This window comes from Phoca vitulina, unplaced genomic scaffold (genome assembly GCF_004348235.1).
Source record: "Phoca vitulina isolate PV1807 unplaced genomic scaffold, GSC_HSeal_1.0 scaffold4, whole genome shotgun sequence".
Taxonomy (NCBI): domain Eukaryota; kingdom Metazoa; phylum Chordata; class Mammalia; order Carnivora; family Phocidae; genus Phoca; species Phoca vitulina.
Genome location: NW_022589707.1, coordinates 76,624,478 through 76,645,099, shown reverse-complemented (window position 1 = coordinate 76,645,099; position 20,622 = coordinate 76,624,478). Strand labels below are relative to the sequence as shown.

At 39.7% G+C, this 20,622-nt stretch overlaps 1 protein-coding gene across 3 annotated transcripts in view; it reads right to left on the bottom strand.

The window, feature by feature from the left end:
• MAGI2 (membrane associated guanylate kinase, WW and PDZ domain containing 2) overlaps nucleotides 1-20,622 on the bottom strand; it is a 1,320,571-nt gene that overhangs the window by 265,206 nt on the left and 1,034,743 nt on the right. For all 3 annotated transcript variants that reach the window (XM_032401138.1, XM_032401137.1, XM_032401139.1), the window contains exons 8-9: nucleotides 19,200-19,321; nucleotides 17,072-17,254 (exon numbers count right to left, since the gene is read on the bottom strand). In XM_032401138.1, the coding sequence (XP_032257029.1) occupies nucleotides 17,072-17,254; nucleotides 19,200-19,321 (305 nt within the window). The remainder of the gene's footprint in view (nucleotides 1-17,071; nucleotides 17,255-19,199; nucleotides 19,322-20,622) is intronic.

The following is a 20,622-nucleotide window of genomic DNA, read 5'->3' as shown; positions in this document are numbered from 1 at the left end:
TTTTGTTTTCTCTGTCTTTGCTTTAGCGGACACTGTCAATTAAGCTAAATAAAGTTCCAGAAGAAGCCGTGGTAAACTTGATTGCCAACCAACAGGGATTCAAATTCAACTAAGAAGAAGAAAATGTGAAACTCTTTTCATTAAGAATTTCAGCAGAACTTAAATTCTAACCCCAGAATGAGCAGATACTGTTAAATCCCTACAGATTTTACAAACTACATAGGATAGCAGATGAGTAATCAGGGATTCTGGCCCCAGAACTGATAAACTGAATCCTGGAGCTTTGTCGGGTGTTTTTTTTTTTTTTCTTACCTATATACTAGGTAAATTAATACTTTCCCTACTCTTGCTTCACTCATGATTCTCCAAGGAATACTGAGTTAGCTTTCCTTAAACAGTTTTGAGACATTCATGTAAGTTCCACATATGAATTATTTGCTTTACTTTTTTTCTCAAATGGCGTAACACATCTTGTTTTTTGTTTTTTTGTTTTGTTGTTTCCACAAACTGTCAGCTCTTTTGGAATTGAACAGTGCTGCATAAAACAGCTACTGCATATTGATTTTTTTTCTTTTACATGTATTCAGGTTGATTTTCCATTCTATAGGTTACTGGCTTAGCTATTATACTCTCGTAAAAAGAAGAACTCTTTAAGGGTTGAATGAAAATTCATTTGTCCTTCTTGCTTTCTTCTTGCCCTCTGCAGGGGAATTTTCACTTTAGTGAGCTTTCAGAAGATGTATTGTTATACCCTGCTGAGCCAGAACAGGAGACTATGGATGATTAAATACCAACAGTGTACTGTTTCTGTACTAAACATGGAATTAGCCATTGGGCTCCACCTAATGAGCCTATAATCTAATTAGACAGATTGACAACACCCAGAAGAGAAAAGATAAGAATGCACATCAGCACAGTAAGTTAAATGGAGAAAGTGGCATATTAAGAAACTTAGGAATTAAAACCATCATAAAACTAACTTACAACTGAAGCATATTTTGCAGTTTCCAAAATATTTTTTACAGTCACTGTGTTATTTATCCCAGTAAACGCCAGATGTCTACTGGGCAAGGATATTCAATATATAGTTGGGTCTCAGACATGAACAAAGTGTGATGCAAATTCTCAGTATTTAACTGTAATGAATCTCTTCCTGTAACTGATTTTCCTCTGAGGACCTCATTGTTCACTTCAACATCTTATGTATGTGAACAAAGGACAAGCAGACTTTTTCCTTTAAGTCAAAGAGATAAAACATGTTTGGATTGGTGCAAAAACCTCAAAGATGTTTCTACGTCCTCTGTTATCTTGAGAAAACATCAAGTCTTTTGGGACCACTTTTTCGGGAATACTACATTCCTTCATCTGTCCCATACTTGAAACTAAATGAGGTCCCACAGTTGCTTATTTGGGGGAAGTAGTTTGGAATTAGGAGCCTCAGAGACATGCCCTGGAATCCTACTTCATTACTTACCCTTAGTCTAATTATGTCTATTTTATGCATTCATAGGTTTCCCTTTCCAAAACATAGTTTCATTTGAACCTCGATAATCATGTGAAATCTTCTTAGGACTCTAAGTTCTCTGTTGAGATAACTTGGTTATCTAAATGACATACTTAGAAAAATTATAGGATAGGTCTTGTTCCAAGAAGCTTTGAAACACCTTTAGTTCAATACTTCTTAATACCAGATACCATTTATTGATTTAAAAAAAATGTGGAACAGCTTCTCTATATATTTGTTGGCTCCGCTCCCCCTCAAAATCAGTGAGGCTTGGGGGCAAAAAACTGGGTCATATAGCAAGGGAGAAAACATGCTATTATAAAATATTATTCATTCTGTGTATTGACCTTGAATTTTCCTTTTATCTAGCCAGACAGGGGTATATAAGATATGGGTACCAGGGTATATAAGGGAACAGTGAAAAGGGAACAGATTTGTTTCTCTTCTATCTAGCACTTTCCCTCAATGTCTTTCTTTATTAATACAAAATACAGAATGTTTTACAGACTAAATTCAACACACACACATACACACACACACACACACACAATTCATGAAAAATGGGGTGGGGGGGAGTGGGTGGGAAGAAAGTGAAGGCAGGTAGAGAAGGAGTATCATGATATTGCACCTTAGAGATGGTGACTTTGAGTCAAATGCTTCAACCTCGAACCAGAGCAGAAATACTTGAGAAGTGGTTAATCAGACTCCGATAAGACTTCCAATTCTGGGGAGCTGACTATTCCCCTAGAAAGTAGTAGCACGGTAGTCAAATAGAGGTTTGAATCTCAGGCTTACCATGTACTAGTGGTGTGAGCTTGGGCTGGTTTCTCAACTTTTCTGAACTTAAGTTTCCTTGTTTGTAAAATAAGAATAATTATCTCTATCCCACCGGGTTACTATAGAGATTAAATCAGATACTATATATTAAGAGTTTGGCACAGTGTCATTAAACTCAATGAATGAATATTATCATTAGACAACCCAGCTCTGTCATTAAGCTATTTTTTATAATGAATCAAAATCTGTCTCTGTACAACTTCCACCCATTTGTGGTTGTTCTCCCATCTGGAAAAACCTAGAAGAATTTGATGGAAAACAAGGCTGTTTCTTCTTCCTTTTGGCAGTTATTCAATGACTGAAGCATTTTGCATCCTCTCTGTATTGTGGATTTTAGCATATAATTCTTTCCCTCTCCCATCCCACTGAGTTGTTAACAAGTATGAACTTTGTTGGCAATATAAAATAAATCTTACTGCTATCACTTCTCCCTGAAAAAAAATCCAAAAGGGAATCATAAAATAAAACACTCAACAAAGAAAATACAAATTACAAAATTGAGAACTTAATTGTCTTTGAACAACTGTTCAAATGTATATAGATGTTGACTCTTAGAAACATAAACCTCATAGAAACCTTATTCACATATTACCTCAATTCCCCATGACCTAGGAGTAATTAAAACAACCTTATTAGGTTAAAACACTCCAGATTTGTTTCTCCTTCTGTCTTAAAGGCACCATAGTCCACCCAGTTGCTCCAGCGTGAAACCCAAAGAGGCAAATGTACTTAACTCTTTCTTCACTCATCTCATTCACTCAGACAAGAAGGAACACTATCCACATATTTTCCATTTCATTTCCTCTTCTCCTCCAGTGGTTGTGAGAGCAGAGCTTCCAAAAGATGGATGCCCAGCCCACAGCAACCTGGCAGCAAACAGACGAAGGCACTAAGTACCAGCGCCTCACTCTCTTCGGGCCTCTGACGGCCAGATGCTTCTTCCCACTCACGGAGCCCAACTGGTAGAGTCCATAAAGGGAACCGGGGAAGGTGGGTGTGGGGAGGGACACGGAAGAGATACTGAACATTTCTTAACTTCTCTGCTGATTCCTGTCTATTCATATTTTATATTGACTCCAGATCTATCTTTCTAAAATGCACATTTGATGAGGCTGCAGCCCTGCTTGCAACCCCTCTGTGCCTCCTAAGTGTGTTGTATAGTTCCCTACCCTATTAAGCTCCTGGCAGCCTTTCACCTCAACTTCTGTTTCTGTACTCCCCCTGTGCTGCCTCCCCGGTTTCAGGCATAACAAACAGCCCGTGGTTTTCCGGGTCCCCTAGATGTGGACCCATGCAAGGGTCACGTTGTTTTCATCGTATAAGCCAATATCCTACCTGGCACAGCTCCTGGCTCATAGTAAAAGCTCCCGTATGTGCCTGCTGAATGAATGGATGTCTGCACTTTTGCACACTATATTCCCCATACGTGGGATGCTTAATAAATTCAAAATCTCCCTTCAGGTCTCTGAATCACACTTCATCTGTGAAACCTTTCCTGGCCTCTCCCTACACCCTCTCCTCCTGTGGGAGACTCAATCCTCAGGAGTCTGTACACATCTCTTCTAGTATTTATCTCCAGGTGTCATTTGAAATTGCTCACGTACCTCTGTGGCTTTGCCAGACTGCGCCATCCCTTATGGCAGAGATTGTTCCATTCATCCATGAGTCCCCAGGACCTGGAAGGATGACTGATGTGTGGTGGGCACTCCCTGTACACACGCATGTTTATTGAGCAGTCTCATCTGGGGGTGGGGGGTAAAAATGTGAAGTAGGTTTTTTCCTACAGTTACTGTTATTATCCTCTTTTCCCATTCCTTAATGATAGCTTGGGAAAATTCTTAACTTTGGAGTCACTTTTGGCTACAAAATGCCTAGTCTCCTCAACTTTAAACTTGATTTTAAGCTCTTTTCCTCCTATCCTGTGCATGGGCTTGTGCTGGGATCCTGGTAGCTCTGAGGTGGGGGACACATGGTCTGCCCCTGGGTGACTGCTTCTTCCCTCCCTTACTCTTCAAGGTCTAGTTCTTCCAGAGAGGAAGTCTTTTTCATTTAGTTGGCTGCAATGCTGTAATTGGCTGGTTTTATTTAATCGGCTGCCTGTCTAGGGAATGGTAACTGGCCATTGAAGTGGCAGGTGCTTAGGGGCCGGCTCTCTCATGGGATGGGTCTGTGCATTCATCCCAGGGTCAATGCAGATTCTGGTTCAAGCTTGACCTCTTTCATCTCCATCAGCTGCTGCCATATTGGGGCCCTGCCCAGCCTGCTGATGCTGAGTTTTCCTTGCGCACGGCGGCTCTCCGGAGCCGTATGTGGAAGATGGCTGACTCAGGTCAAGGTCTCTTTCAACCACAGAGAACTTGGCACAGCCTTGCCATGCCAGGTACTGGGTGCAGTGGCTTCACTGTCGTGTTTTCTTTCTATCCTCCCTCCTCTCTCCAATTCACTTCTTTCCTATTCTGATGGGCAAAGGAAGCAAGTCCGCTCACTGCCTGAGCAAATGTCCAATTTGGAAACCAAAACACCATCTCTCTTTGTTTTGCAATCTCAATTTCAAGGAGTGATTATTTCTTTAGAGCCTCCCTCCTCACTTGGATTGAGATGGGGATGGGAAGCACCCCTCCCTTTCACAGGGGGACTACTGGGTTACTTCCCAACACAAGCACTGCATCCCACATAAGGAAAACTATGTTGAAGATTCTTTTCCCCTCTCCAGCTTCTGTTTATATAGAGAAGGGGGGGGGCAGTTTATTGTAGTAGAGCAGTTCCACAGTGGCCACGGCGGAGGGTGATGGGACCCAGAGCCAGTTCTATGAAAAGCCCCAACTTAACATCCCATTATGAAGTTTGCTGAATAAATGAATGAGCAAATGGATATATCTATTTTGAGTATTATTGATAGACAGGAATACTGATGCTGTGCACTGAGGTGCTAGGTGAAACAGAACAAAATTAGTCAGTGACAGAAATCCAAAGTGAAGGACTGGACTTCTAGCTCAGGGCTCAGTTCCCCGTCCGCCATCTTTGTAAAACCTCCCCTGGTCTCACCGTGGCATGCGTTCACAACATTAATTAGTAATGCCACTGCACACATCAATAAGAGACCAGAATTACCACCAGAAAGTCAGTTTTGTATTTTTTAGAATTTGCAACTCTGAATAGGGAGAAAAATGTCATTTCTGCCTGAGGCACAGCATCTTGCTCTGCTCTTATGTAAACTCACTGTCAGGCAATCCCAGAAACTGCCTCCACTCGCCTCTGGGCAAAATGTCTCCTTTTCATAGAAAAATGTCACCTTTTCTCTAGGAAATGGCAGGTGGTTATTTTTTTCCAAAGGAAAAATGACCTTTGCATTTTGTTAAAAAAAAAAAAAAATCTCAAGGACCCAGCCAGCCTTGATGAGAAACATCGGAAACAATTCCATATCTTTTAGTTTGTACTTGAGGTCCTACTTTGTAAATTCTGAGATTACACCTGTCACCACTGATGTAGCCTGTAGGCAAATGTCAATGGCCACAAAAGCCATTTCCCAGGAATGTTCACTGCACGCAGGATGGATTTGTATAATTTCCCAGGAATGTTCATGCACGCAGGATGGATTCGTATAATTTCAGCTCTTGCTACATTTAGCCGCAACCTCATTACTCTAACACTTCAAAGCTTTTATGTCCCAATTCAGGATCACAATCTTATACAAGTCCATGAGAAAGTGCTCCGAAAACATGCCGGTATTGCTACCTAGCATGCCTATCCATCACGACGCTGGAAAGTATGTTAAGTGCTTCATATTACATTTAGAGATGTGGCAATCTAAGTCTGTTTTTTCATGCCCTAAATTTCATTCTCTCCTGAGAACATGGGAGAAAATAGATCCAGTTTTTGCTTTTTTCCTAGTCAGGTGAGAAAACAGGAAAGAAGAACAAACAAAGAAGCCAGAGGAGTGAAAATTTCAGGACCCAATACTTCAAAACAAAGAAGGAAGGAATACAAAGGTGATAAGATGGAGAAAGAAGGTCTAGGTTATTAATCTTGGTTTCACAAAACAAAGTTCCCCCCTTTTTTGTCAATATCTCATTTACGTGATGAAATGTTTTCGTTTCTGACAATAGTTCTTGCCATTAAGAGATGCAAAATTCACCTTACAGAGTTGGATTTTCGAACAAAGTAGTAAATGAGATGATGACACGAGATTTACCGTGTGTGCTCCTGTCAGTTCATGCAAATCCTCAGCTGGAGCATGTGAGAGGCGCATTAATTACACTGGGTACGGGAATCATGTTTCTGCAGCTGCAGCAGCTTTGATATTTGCCGACTCCAGTGTGCTCCATCTCTAATTTCACTGGCAGCTTGCAAAAACCAGCAGAATTACTCTTATAAACAAAGGTCTGCAGGCAGTTTATCCTCTGTTGACTTCAGTGAAGTCTTCTTGTTTAGAATATGAAGAGATTTATAATTACGAACTAAGATCTAAGACTTAGCTGAGGAAATAGTGGAAGACATATTTCTTGCCTCTTTTTCGCACTTATACGCACATATCTGTAGGTGGTGATATATGTGTGTGTATCTAGGAAATTAAACCATTCATTGAGCACTTACGAGCCCACATGACAGTCTGTAGGAATATGCACCAATATCCTATACAGATACTTGATTCAGGGAGTATTATTTCTTTTAACAGAAACATATATTTTGCCTCAGACATTTTCCAACTATCTTACCCTCTTTAGACTTTTCTTTTTGTTTCTTATGATTCAGGATTGATATGTTTTTATTCTGGAGTGGGTTATAATATCAAAAAGTGAGGAACTTCATTAAACAAATGAAGATGAGGCTAGCGATGTCTCCAACATGTGTCTAGTAAACAGAGGAGTCAGAATCCAATGGCATGCCTAAATGGCATCCCAGCCCAAGTTTCAGTGGGATATGCACACACAAGAGGTTGAGTGCCCTACCTCAGCTGCCAGCTTACCAACAGAGTAAGAGTTGTCAACATGGCACCACAATTCTAACAATTTTCTGATTACCTCCTTTGAAATTGAAATGTACTTTAAGAAGCAAGAGATTGTTGTTGTTAGTGGTCCATACAGAATCATTCATTTCCGGGGTCCAAATGGTGAACATCCTAAGTTGCTCATTAACTCTTTTCGTGTATCTCTCACTCCCAGAATACTAAAGCTTCCTTCAATTTATTGGAAGATAGTCTTATAAATATTAATAACAGTTACCAATTTCGAATGACTCCATATGTCATGCCCTATTCTAAGTACTTTATATATAATAGCTCATCTAATGAAATGTTTGGTTAAATTAGACAAAGAAAAGCCTTAAATAATTCTCTAAGGGAGCATAAATAATCATAGAAAAATCTATCATTATTACAGCAAATCTTATGCCTTCATGGTAATCCATGTAAGCAGATCAGTGCTGCCCAGATAGATTCCTTCAACTGTTCAATCACCAAGTTGAATGTTGAATATATGTCATATATCTGGTAGTAAATATGCCTCAGGAATTTATTATTGATGAAGTCAGACAGGGCTCTGACCTAGAGAGCTTATGGTTAGGTGCTGGGGGCGGGGGATGGCAAATAACAAGAGTTTACAAGTCTGCTGAAGGAGAGGGTGGGTGAAAACAAACACCTTTTATAAAAGAACAGACTGTTCCCTGATGAACCAAAGGCTCAGTTCCATTAGTTGCCGGACGGGAAGTAATAGGAACTGAATGACTTTAACATTGTCTATAAAAACACACATGCCAATCCAGACACCAGAATCTGGTACTCCTTGTACCCATTTGGATACTTTTGTTTCATTTATAAGCAAGGGAACTGGGGATCCTGGCCCTAGACCTAAGAAAGTAAAATGATAAAAACTTCTTAAATGCATTTAGATAATACCATTATTTCCAATGGGTCTAATTTAAGCTGAAAACCTTTCACTGATATACTGACAACCAACCACTTCCTCCATGGAGTGGGTGATAAAAAAAGACAGCATTAACTCCATAATCTCCAGTCCATTTCCATTAAATTTAAATGATAAGCTTTCAGATTTTTAAATCGCCAACTTCAGACCCAGTAAGATTACTCTAATGTTAACATCTCTGGTGTTATAACATCTAGTACCCTTCTGAGCTGGGCTCTTAGGCTGAGTAGGAGCCCCAGCTCCTTTCTTCTTGAGCTCCGGGGGTGGGGTGGCAGTGGACCTGTACTGCAAATTAATGTAAAGCTTTTCTGCAGAATAACTTAAAAATAATAGCGATAAAAGTACATTTAAGTGCATTGACTTCCTTGGTGTTAAGAGGTACAACGGTCATGAATGTCATAACTCAATTACTGTGTGACTCACCCACATGGATACCAATACTGAAATTAGAAACAAAATTAAAGTAACAAACTTTGCTCTATCTGTGCTAAAAAGAGAATCAAGTTCTTAAGCCTGGGGCAGAGATGAAAACTAGATAGAACTTGTAGAGTAGTTAATCCTTCTCAAGTGAGCTTTTATCGAGACTCTGATTTTAAATGAAGAGGTCATAACAGCGATGCACGAGGCATTTACAAAGAGAGAAAAGACAGAAATGTGCCAAGAAGAGGCACGGCAAATAGCACTTGTTTGGGTAAAAAGACCTTTTTTTAAAAACCAAATGTGTTATTGAAGCATATTATAATTTTAAGAATTGGTGCAACAATGCTTTACACCTTTCAAGTGGTTTGGTGTGCAGCCAAAATCAAGTATTATGTCAAGGATGGCATTTGTATTACCTAATATATCATCTTAAAAGGAGGACAGAAGGTACAAAGTGTTTACTGTGGCTCTCGTCTTCTCTGCAAGATGTCCGGTGATGAATCTGGAAAGCCACGTTGCTTGCAGGGGAGATGTTAGGTATTTGAGCAAAATAAAGTGAGGTTTTAAAAGTTAGGTGTGTTTGTAAAGAATCAAGAGTAAATATACTGACAAGCTAAACAAGCACAGTTTATTTCTTCTCTACTGGAGAAATTAGTATTGGTCAGCTGGCTAGAAATTCAATTTGATTTTCTGGCTTTTGTAGAGCACAAGACTTTTGTGTGTGTGTGTGTGTGTGTGTGTGTGTCACATCGAAAGCTCATAAATGTCTTATATCAACAGGTAATTTAGAAAATTATCTAACATAGATCTGAGTCTCAATTATTTTGTTAGATCTTACACAGTGAATTACTGCAACCACTTCCTCTATTTTTATTAGAAAGATAGAGCTGGAGATCTGGTGGTTTTACTGCTCATATTCCCTGGACGTGGTATTATGATTCACTGCTATTTGTTTGTAGCATGATGGAGAATTGGAAGGCAACCCATTATCAACACTTCTGTCCCAGAAAGGTAAAAAAAGTAGAGTGTCCACAAAAGTCAATGATAAGTTTCTAAGGGAAGTTTGAACAAAGTCAAGTAATTCAGAAATAAGGAAGCCACAGAAGGATACTGCAGTAGATAAAAGATGACTAGAAATGTTTTGCCCCTTCTCCCATCAAAACATGGGGCCAGTGTCTGGGCCCTTGAATATGGGCTGACCTGTGACTTGCTTTGATTAGTAGGAGGGGTAGAAGTCATGCCGTGCTAGTTTGAGGCTAGGCCCTGAGAGGCCTGACAGTTTTCCCTTTTGCTCTCTTAGAGCCCTAAACCACCAAGGAAACTGGCCCAGGCACCCTGTTGTTGAGACCATGTGGAGAGAGAGATGCCTTATCAGCCCTGGGGAGTCCCATCCATCCCAGCTGTGGCCTCAACTGTGAGTGAAACCACCCCCCACATCCCAGCCCCAGGAGGGTTTCTTCATTATTGTGGCCCCATGAAAGTCCCAAAGTGAGCCTAGCAGATGAGAACCACCCAGCAGATCCCAGGCAAGAAGGTGGAATCATGAGTAAATGTTTGTCACTGAGTTTTGGTGTGGTGTGCAATAGAAAACTCAACAGATACTTCAAAGAGAAATATTACATTTCTCTGTTTCATTCATTTGCCTCTGGAAATTGACAGAACCATCTAAATGTGAACATTTGAGGTGGAGGTGGGTGGTGATGAAGAACTGGCTGATTCACTGAGACGTTTTATATGGCAAGCCAGTCAATGTGGGAGCAGCTGGGACAGACCAACACAGTAGTGTGCTAAAAATTCAAAAGGAAGCCTGCACTGGACACAAGTTATCAGGTAGAGGGAAGATGAGACACAAAACATTTTTGAATTACATCTTGGGCTTTCTCTTACATACACTCTTTCTCAGGAGATGTTTAATTAATACTCATGGAATTTCATTAAACTACTAAGGAGCTAACAATGGTTAGGGAAGATCAAATAAAACTGGGGTAGGCCAGGGTGGGAAACCACTGGGTGACCATTAACTGGAGAATCAGTACCGAAGGGCCGGCCCTACGAGGGGCAATAACTGTTCTGCTGAGAGCAGAGCAGTCATCTGATTACACAGCACCCACAGCCTCAGGTTAATCTTTGCTGTTCCCTAGAAAGCAAAAGGATACTAAGATTTCAGGTAATGCGAATTATGGGATAGAGAATTAACAGGGTTAAAATCCCCCAAGAATGAGAAATTGCTCTTGAATCAATGTCCTAGGCTGATATGAAAGATAAACATAAGGAGTAATCAGCTTTGTTCTATTGGGTAGATGGCCAGAGACTCTACTCCAAAAGTTAGTGCCCAGGAATATTCATAAACACTCCATGAAGGCAATTCTGAGCACAGGCTCTGTTGAGAGGCAGTCAGCGTAGGATGGAGAGTGTTTAAGTTGTATAGTAGATGGGAAGGGAGTCTTCTTGCTATCTACCACTCCATACAGTAGTTCTCAAACATCAGTGGGTGTAAAAATGCAGATTCTAAGACGTCTGGTTCCAGATGACAGACTGAATACACATGGCTATCCTCTTTAACAAAGACTTTAAAATGCATAAACCCCCAGCAATGAAAAGAACCTGAGAGAAGCCATTTATATGACAGAGGGGGGCTGTTATATGACATGACAGCTCAAGAGAATTTTAGAATATGGAATGAAAATCAAGGCATGATGACTAATTTATCATGGTTTCGGAAGGTCTATTCTAGAGCGGGGGTTGGCAAACTCTGGCCCGTCGAGCAAAACCTGCTGCCTGTATTTGTAAATACCATTTTATTGGAACACAGCCACACTAATTTATTTATGTGGTGTCTAAGGCTGCTTTCACGACAACAGAGTTAAACAGCATGACAGAGACCACCTGGCCCACAAAGCCTAAAATATTTACTAATTGAACCTTTACAGAAAGCATTTGCTGATTCCTGTTCTAATGTGTTCTTGGAGTGTGTGTGTGGGGCAGGGGGCAGGGGACAGAGGCAGGAAGGGCTCTCAGTTGGTCTGCAGAATCCCAGGAAGGTTTGATACAAGTTTATAATCCTCCTGGTGGCACTGTTTGCAGAATTCCCACCACCTACCCCAAGTCAAAAACTGAGGGTGTCTCCAAAAAAAAAAAAAGTCCCCATTTAACAGACGTTCATATTCTGTCCCTGGCTAAGAACCCTAGGGAAACTTTTCAGTTTCATTTTTAAATATGGACAGTTGAGGATCATAACACACTCAAGGACTGCGCTCCAGTAAAATGAGCACCTGTAAAAAAGAGGTATGGATGTGGATAACTGTGGACTCTGCTGGGGAGAGACACGATGGAAGGTCCCCAAGGGTCAGATGAACACATAGCCTCAGAGAGGAACAGGAAGACAAAAGATGCCCAGAAAAAAGAAGACCCACTAGAGGACCTAATGTGATGGTGCTTTGGGAGGAAAAACAAATAATTATCTTAAGAAAGATACTGCAAGACAGAGAGAAAGACAAAGCAAAACTCCACAAAGCTGTTTAAGGGAAAAAAGGTATTAATGGTACACTGCTGGGGTCAGTGAATTAATTTATAAAGCCATGGTAATGCATAAACTGTACCAATATTACTAAAATTAGTTGTAAAATTCTAATGGGAAAGTATGGGAAGGCAGATGGGAGATGAGAGCTAAATCTTCATTTCTTTCTAAGAGGAAGTAAATATAGGTCATGTCTAAATCTGTTAAATCAAGACAACAGTATAAACACATTAATTGGAGGTGTGAAGGTATTTACCATCACTAAGAATACAAACTGATTGAGTGCCTCTGGGATAGAGGCCTGGAGGGTGGGGAGGAGCAGGACAGGAGATATTTTATGCATTACAAATATTTTGATGTGATTTTTTTCCCACATGCATGGATTGATTTGACAATTTTTAAAAGTGTATAAATGCACATGCCCAAAAAACCACTTCCAGAAATTGGGTGTCAGTAGGCGCAGGGGCACAGGAATCTGCATCTTTAAAAAGCTCCCCAGGTGATTCTTGCAAAATTAATCTTATGCCTCTACTTCCAGAAACACAAAAGAACAAGGTAGCAACCAGCAAAAGGGCAGTAACAGCGATCTGCGGAAATGGAGAAATGCCGGGAGCTAGAGAATGTCAGGATGCGAGTCTCCCAGTTTCTTGCCATTCTACTAATAACATGGATATGTTTTAGAAGAGGGCAAATAAAATCTAATAGGTTGTGAGTGACCTCATAATTCAACCCCTACCTATAGAAGAACTTCACAGAGAGGCCAGCTTTCCTCCCTCTTATATTTCTTGAAAACCTCAAGACTCGATTCAAAAATTAGCCTCGGGAAAAACAGGAGACATCATGTAACAAGAGAAGCTTTTTAACTGAAGGTTGCTAGATAAATAACTCTCAAGACTTTGCAGTTTCTATGTAAGCCTTAGTATATCAATCTTGATTTTAAAAATAGTTTAAAGAATATTTCCAGGATCTCTGCTGCCTACAAATGATTGCCAGGATGTGTAGAATACTTAATAATCAGAAGTTGGATGGTTTCTGGGCACTATGGTAATTTCTTCGAAGAAAGCTTCTTCTGGAACATTATAGGACCATTGGGGATTGGCTCAATTAGTTTTCAAAAAGCAGCCGGGGGCACAGTGTCCCCATTTTCCCCTGTTCTCTACCCCTTCCCATGAATCAGTGCTGACTGAGAAAGAAAGAATTCCCATCCTACTCTTGTTTTTACTGTGTAGGACCCTTGGTCAACTTTTTAGTAGAGTGGATCTTTGTGTCCACACAAACTATTGACATTTCTTTGCCTAAATTAGAGATAACCTAGAGCTAGAAAAATAGATTCAAGTATTTTCATGCATATTTCAATGTCAAATGAGACCACTCACCGTTTTTAAGACTTTTTTATTTATTTGAGAGAGAGACAGAGACAGAGAGAACATGAGTGGTGGGAGGGGCTGAGGGAAAGAGAGAGAATCTCTAGCAGACTCCCCACTGATCCTGGAGCCTGACTCTGGCTAATCCTACAACCCAGAGATCATGACTAGAGCTGAAACCAAGAGTGGGATGCTCAACTGGCTAAGCCACCCAGGCACCCTGAGACCACACACCTTTTAAATACTAATGATTTATCACTCTATCTGTAGTGTCTGTTTAAAAAAAATCTTGAGGCTCACTTATAGATGAAGTCATTACAAAAAAGGAAATTAATTTTGTCCCTAACATGTTTTTGTCTTTTTAGTTCCCTCTAGAAACTGGAATGTTGGTTTGTTTTTGCTTTAATGGTAAGCTATTGGTCCAATTAGCATTGACCAGGTTATGCTGTTAAAGTGGAATTCAGCCAATTCAAATTTCACTTCTTAATTTCTAAGTGTATCCAACAGTCAGTCCATCCATCCATCCATCCATCCAACCATCCATCCAACAAATACTTATTGAGCACATGTTCTTTGCCTTGCACTGTTTCAAGTTCTAGGGACACACAAATCAAGAAAACATCAGCCAATAGAGTAGAGCTCTATGCCTAATTGGTTGAAAATTTATATGAGAAATTTATATGAGAAAGATTTTATATATACGTATTCATGCATTTATGAAATATATGTTTTTTAGTTGAGGATATATGACTACATACTATTCTTTGATATTTCCTACATGTCATAATGTTCATCTTTACCAGTTATGATTATCATTTTATTTGATAGTTCACATGAATACCTACTGAAGTTGGAATATTGCCATAGGCTGTGATGGCATATAAATCTTTATCTAGGTATTCCCCACTACCGTGTCTTTGCCTATGTTGTTTCCTCTTCCTGTGGCTCTCCTTATTTGTCTACCTAGCAAACACCTCTTCATCATTCAAAACTCTGTCAGGCATTATCTTCCCTACAGGGCCCTCCCTAAGCACCTCCCAGTGGACTCAATCTCCCAGTCCTCTGGCTTATTTCTGGACTTTGTACATATTTTTATTATTGCATTGATGTAAATATTCATTAACTTGCTACTCATTATTTCTATAGTGTAAGCTTCTTAAGGATAGAAACATTTGTCTCTTCATTTTTGCATCCCTAATAATTAGCAGAATGCCTGGGACGTATGGATATTCATAAAATATTAGCTGAATGACCTGAGCAGCCATTCCTATTACTACTTAATGGAATATCACAGAAATGTGTGTACATTTTATTTTAAATTACTTCACAATTAAAAATAAACATTTAAATTTCCCGAGTATTTTACAAGCAGTAGATTTCAACCTTTTATGGCATTCTTTTCTGATGAGAGAAATGATCACTTCTATAAAAGCCCAATAAGATTACATGGTGAGGAACACACTTTTCTTTTTAAACATTTCTGTTCCTTCCTCCTCCCACTCTCTTGATTTCGTGCCAACCTCAGGGTTATTGCAGAGTCATCCTACTCATATTGTGTTACAACTACCTGTTTATCTATTGGAGGCCCTTCCTAGACGTAAACCCCTTGAGAGCCGGGCCTTGTCCTATCCATCTTTGTCGCCCTTATGGACTGTGATATTTGTGAGAGTGAGGAGCTGAACACATGTTTTCTGAGTGAATGAATGAATGAATGAATAGGAATAAATTTGAGACAGTGGATAGCATTAAATCCTAGGTTCTTCTTTCTGTTAGGACCTGTTTTGGATTATGTTAAATGAAGAAAATCTGCTAAATTCTAAATAAAAGCTTAGACTGTGTGTGTGTGTGTGTGTGTGTGTGTGTGTGTGTGTTATACCAAACTAGCAGAATGCGTACGAAGGGAAAAAGCCTTGCTGTGCAAATGTCTTTTTTTGCTTTAAGTTTACACTGAAAAAAAGTCTTTTCTAGTTTTGAAACATGGAATAGTGGGTAGGATCAGAGAAAAAAAATAACTATTCCTTATTATGAAAAGAAATAGGTTTATTAAGTATTTCACTGAAGTTCAAAAGCTTTGGGGATCCCTGTCCCTCTACTAAGATGGTATTAATTCTGTAATTTCCTCTTATGCTAATTGTAGGCAGTAAGATGATTTTTAGTTGAGTCATTTGATGTTTCTCTGTGATTTTTTGGCAACATGAAGGTGTGGATGTTTAGTAAAATATCACCAGATGAACAGTAGAGTTGGACATGCTCTAACTTAACTCTTACAGAAAATTATGTACACATGATTTTTACAACTGTAGAGTTTGAAAAATGTGGTGGGTTAGTTTTAAACTTCACTCAACTTTTAAGGAGATGTAACACCTATTAAATGGATTATTATCCACTAGTGAGTGGGAGTGACAAATATGTTCATTAGGTGACCTTGAAAAGCAGTTATTTCTGGAGGAACCATTTACTAAATGGTAATACAACAATTCACAAATATACAGACCACATAGATTTGATAACTTTTCCTCAAAAGTAATTCTCTAATTTGTATATCTACTAAGACACATTAACTTTGGCGAGTTGATATCATAAATTAAATCAACACTGAAAAATGTGTAACGGTGATACGGTTCTTTGGAGATACAGTTACTGTACTTTATAATATTCTTTCTAATGTATTTCAAAAACAACGCTACAAAATTCTTGAATCAGTATTTTAAATACGCAAGATCAAATTTGATTTCTTCTTTTTTTGTTTTTTTCCCAGATAAGGAAACTAGCATTTACAAGTTATGGGATTAATCCAAGGTCATGGGCCAGGTAGGAGAATTTAAAATCAAACTGCAAAACCAGACTTAGTTCATTACTTTTTTCTCTACCACTGTGGACCTTTCATATTTTATGCTTTTGTGCCTTTAACAATTTGCCTCCATATCTCCATGTTCAATGAATTTTGATTATAATTTGATAGACATCCAAGCAACTGCATGTGAAAATTGATTCATAAGAACTACAGAAAAAAACCTTATATATTAAAACATTGATGGGGACATATAAAATACCATTCAAAATTTTTTTCTATGAGATGAGCATGCATATTTAAATATCTAACCTGGGCAATTCAGCATGAGAATATCACGACATTAATACAGATTTTAAAATATCAATGGTTGAATATAAGGTAGAGTAGTATGAAATGTTAATCACATCTCTAAGAAGGAACTCTAAAAATAAATTAGAAAAGTGTCAATCTCAAGAGCCCATTAAATCCAGCAAGTAGAAGGGCCAGTCTGAAAAAATGAGACAAAAATGATATTTAGAGCTATTTCCAAAATACTTCAATTTGATACTCCTAAACTTAGGAGAAACATTATTTCTGGTTTCCCTAAAGTGTAGTGATCTCTGACCTTCAAATTAAAAACACAGAAAGAAGCTCCTCCTATTTGCCTTGGGGCGGGGAGGGGGGCCTGGAAGAAAGATGTTGTAAAACAAATTTCTAAAGCAGTAAGGACCTTACCTGTTTCCATCTTCCCATCCTGGGCTGCAGGCCCATCTGGAATCACACTTTTCACCTGCAGAAACTCATCAGGCTCATCTCCACCAATGATGGTGAATCCAAAACCCATGTTGCTCTTTTTTAGGGTGGTGCTGAGGAATGTTCCCTTCAATTGGGATGCATCCCGGGTGAAGAGTGGTTTTTCTACATTGGTCAATATAAGTTAAAAAAGAAAAAGCATATTTAAGGCAAGTTCTTACACAGGGGAAAGCCAGCTCCTGAGCAGCCATCCCAGGGGTAAGTGTGGGTGTCTCCGGTAGTAAAAGCAAGCAGGTGGTGACTGCCGGAGCTGAATTTTTAGTACTTCCTGCAAACACAGAGCAGTCCCAAGCATCCAGGAAAGGTGAAAAGCTGTGTGGTTTGTAGATTTTCGGTCAAGTCAGTGTTTGCATTCACCAAATTAGCCCTTCTTGGGCTTTTTAAAAAGGGCCAAATCAACAGGCCGTCAAAGGCTATAGATAAAGAGGAGCCCAAATCATCCAGACACATCTGGATACTTTCGTCTTGTTCTAAAGGAATCCAAGCAGGAGGTATGCGTGAGTGGCTGGTCCTGCACAAAACTCTGAAGGGATAAAACTGGAAAACGAGGATGGACTGCTTTATTTTTTAAAAGAGTAAGACCCATGGAATGCTACCATCTATTCAAATATCTAAACTATTTAGAAGGATCACCTGGATGTGGGACTGAGTTAACTTTTGCTTATATTGTGAGATGCTATAAAGATAACCAGATAAAGTTCTACTGACCTCAAAGTGTTTAGTATACTCTAAAATGTGAGGAAAAGGCAAGCCAACATTTCTATATATCATTATGAATGTAAAGGTAACACATTTTGTAACAATATGTTGATACATTCATATCATATACCTAAATAATCTGACCATAATTTGGAACCACTCATTTAGGTCTGACCACAAGTTTGTTACATAATATGCTTTTCCAGCTATGATCTGTAATAAACATATTCCTAACCATATTAAATGCTTTAAAAATAATAGTCATGCTAGGAAATAGAATTAATATTTGCTTTAAATGCTATCTCAGTCAAGTGTGTGTATATATATATATATATATATATATATATATATACACACACACGAAGTATATACATGTGCATACACGAATACATTCAGTTATTACATTTTCGGTGATATGATTTGATGTTTGTAACAGCCAAACCGTACATAGGAACTTAGCTAAGTATTTTGGTGCTTTTGCTGCTGTTACATCTTGGGTGATATGTAATAGGTACAATGAGTCATCATACTAGAATTTTACTTCATGTATTTATACATCACATAGATCTGCACTAAAAAAAATAAATATAATCATTCTCTGTTTTATATTTAAGTTTATTTTACATTTTTTCCTTTAAAATGCAAATGAAAAATGCATATGGCCTTGCCATCTACGTTTCCTTTATGAATGTAACATTTATAGTCGGAGAGAAGTTACCGTGAGACCTTTACATTCATGGCATTTGTGCTGAACGGGTGTGGTATTCGTGCTTTCATTTATGAGTATGAGCCCACAAGACGTGAGAAGTTTGTGCAGCAACTCATCCCACTACGGGGCTCCAAGGTGTGGGCAAGGGCAGCAAGCAGCCCTGGACAGACAGACGGACGTACCGAAGGGCCAGGGCCTCCCGGCACGGTCCCGCGGATAGTAAGACAAGTCATTCACACTGTGCGACCTCTCAGGGACCGCGCGGGGGCGGGTGGAGGTGGGCTTAGGTAATGTCGACCAGGAACCGTCTACTGTCACAAAGGAAAACAAGCCTTATTCTTGTGCGTGGTCTTTTGAGGACAAACCTAGGAGTCTCTATGAATCTGCGCTTTACAGTGAGTACTACTGTCAAAACCCACGAGTCTCCACCTGGCACCTTGCTGCACATTCCTATGAGGTACCGCCGGAGGCTTTAACTTAATCCACGGAGCAGAGCAAACATCCAGCTAAAGCTAAGAGAGGGGTTTGGGGAAAGCAGATTGATTATTTGAAATAGTCCCAGCTAAAGGCATATTTGGAAGAGCAGGCAGTTTGGTAGATCATTTTTCCCTTTGAAACGTGGCGGGTGGACATGGTACTCACCTCGGAAAGCCGGGGCCTGCAGGGGCTTGGTTCCAAGTTCTGTGTGGGGCATGTTATGCTGCTGTAGCTTCCTTTTTGCTTCCAGGACGGGGTTTTCAAACTGTGTTCTTCTATTTATGTGGCTGAAGAATAAAATTTCAAATTAGGATAACAGTGGGGCAAAGTCATTTAAGAGAGCATCTGTAGAGCTCTACAAGAGAGCGGGTGATTAAGGGACACCTCACGTGATCTGTCAGATGCCCCACCAGGCATGAGGTCAGGCCTCTGCGGGGGCTGGCCTGCATGCAGCGCACATTTCGGTATCAGGAGCAGAGTTCTCAATGCCTCGGTCATATGTTATTGTATTTAAATTATGCACGACTCTGCCAAAAGAACTAGAATGTGCACTTGCTTTCTGGTCTCCTGTGTTAGTCTGAGATGAGTTTGATGAATCAAAATAAATGGTCAGGAAATGAAATTTATACCAAATGGTGTTGCAAAGAGTATCATCTAAGCTTTGCAAAGTCCCCATATCTAACAAGAGAAGTTAAATCCACGGGTGACTAGCAACCGGCATCCACACTTTTTAGAGTCAGACAGACCTGGATTGAAGGGCTGGGATAGAGAAGGAAAGACTCCCAAGGATATTTGCAGAAGTCGTAGAATACCTGTAGGGGGGTTGATGCTCATGTCAATCAAAAGGAGGGTATTCACATTTGACATAATGAGATGATAAACTCATAGATAGCAGACCCCGAGTGGCTTGAAACAGCTGTGGATCAGCTAACCTGAGGGCTGATAGCATAAGGATCCCTTACAGTCTCCTTACAGTCTAATGAATTCTTGTATGAAATTTAGAACTCCTTGTCCGTGGAGAAGGTAAGAACCAACAATGCTGCCTAGTGGCAGTGACACTCTCTAGGATATAAATGTCCCCGTGGGAGGGCTGGCATATACACTGGTTTTTGTTCTTTGTACAAATAGAATTGGATTATGGTAGGAAAGCCTAAAAACCAAAGAGGAGTTACAAGACGAATGAACAATTCTGAGTACTTAACTCTGTGCTAAGTACTGCAGATATATTTTCTCAATGTAGTTAAGCAATAGTCTTCAATTGGAAACATTGCTATTTTAAAGGCAATGAGCCTGACACACAGGAGGTCTAAATCTCACGCCCAGTAAGTGGCAAGGCTGGGATCTGACCATGTCTATTTCTAAAATGCAATTCTTATCTACACACCTTCTCTTTTCAATGTATGAGTTATCACTGGCAAGTGCACACTTTTTTTTTTTTTTTTTTTAAAATTTTATCTGGAAGAGAAAGGGAGATTGAGAGAGAACCAGCAGGAAGGGGAGGGGCAGAGGGGAAGGAACAAGCAGACTCCCTGCTGAGCGGGGAGCCTGATGCAGGGCTTGATTCCAGGACCCTGAGATCATGACCTGA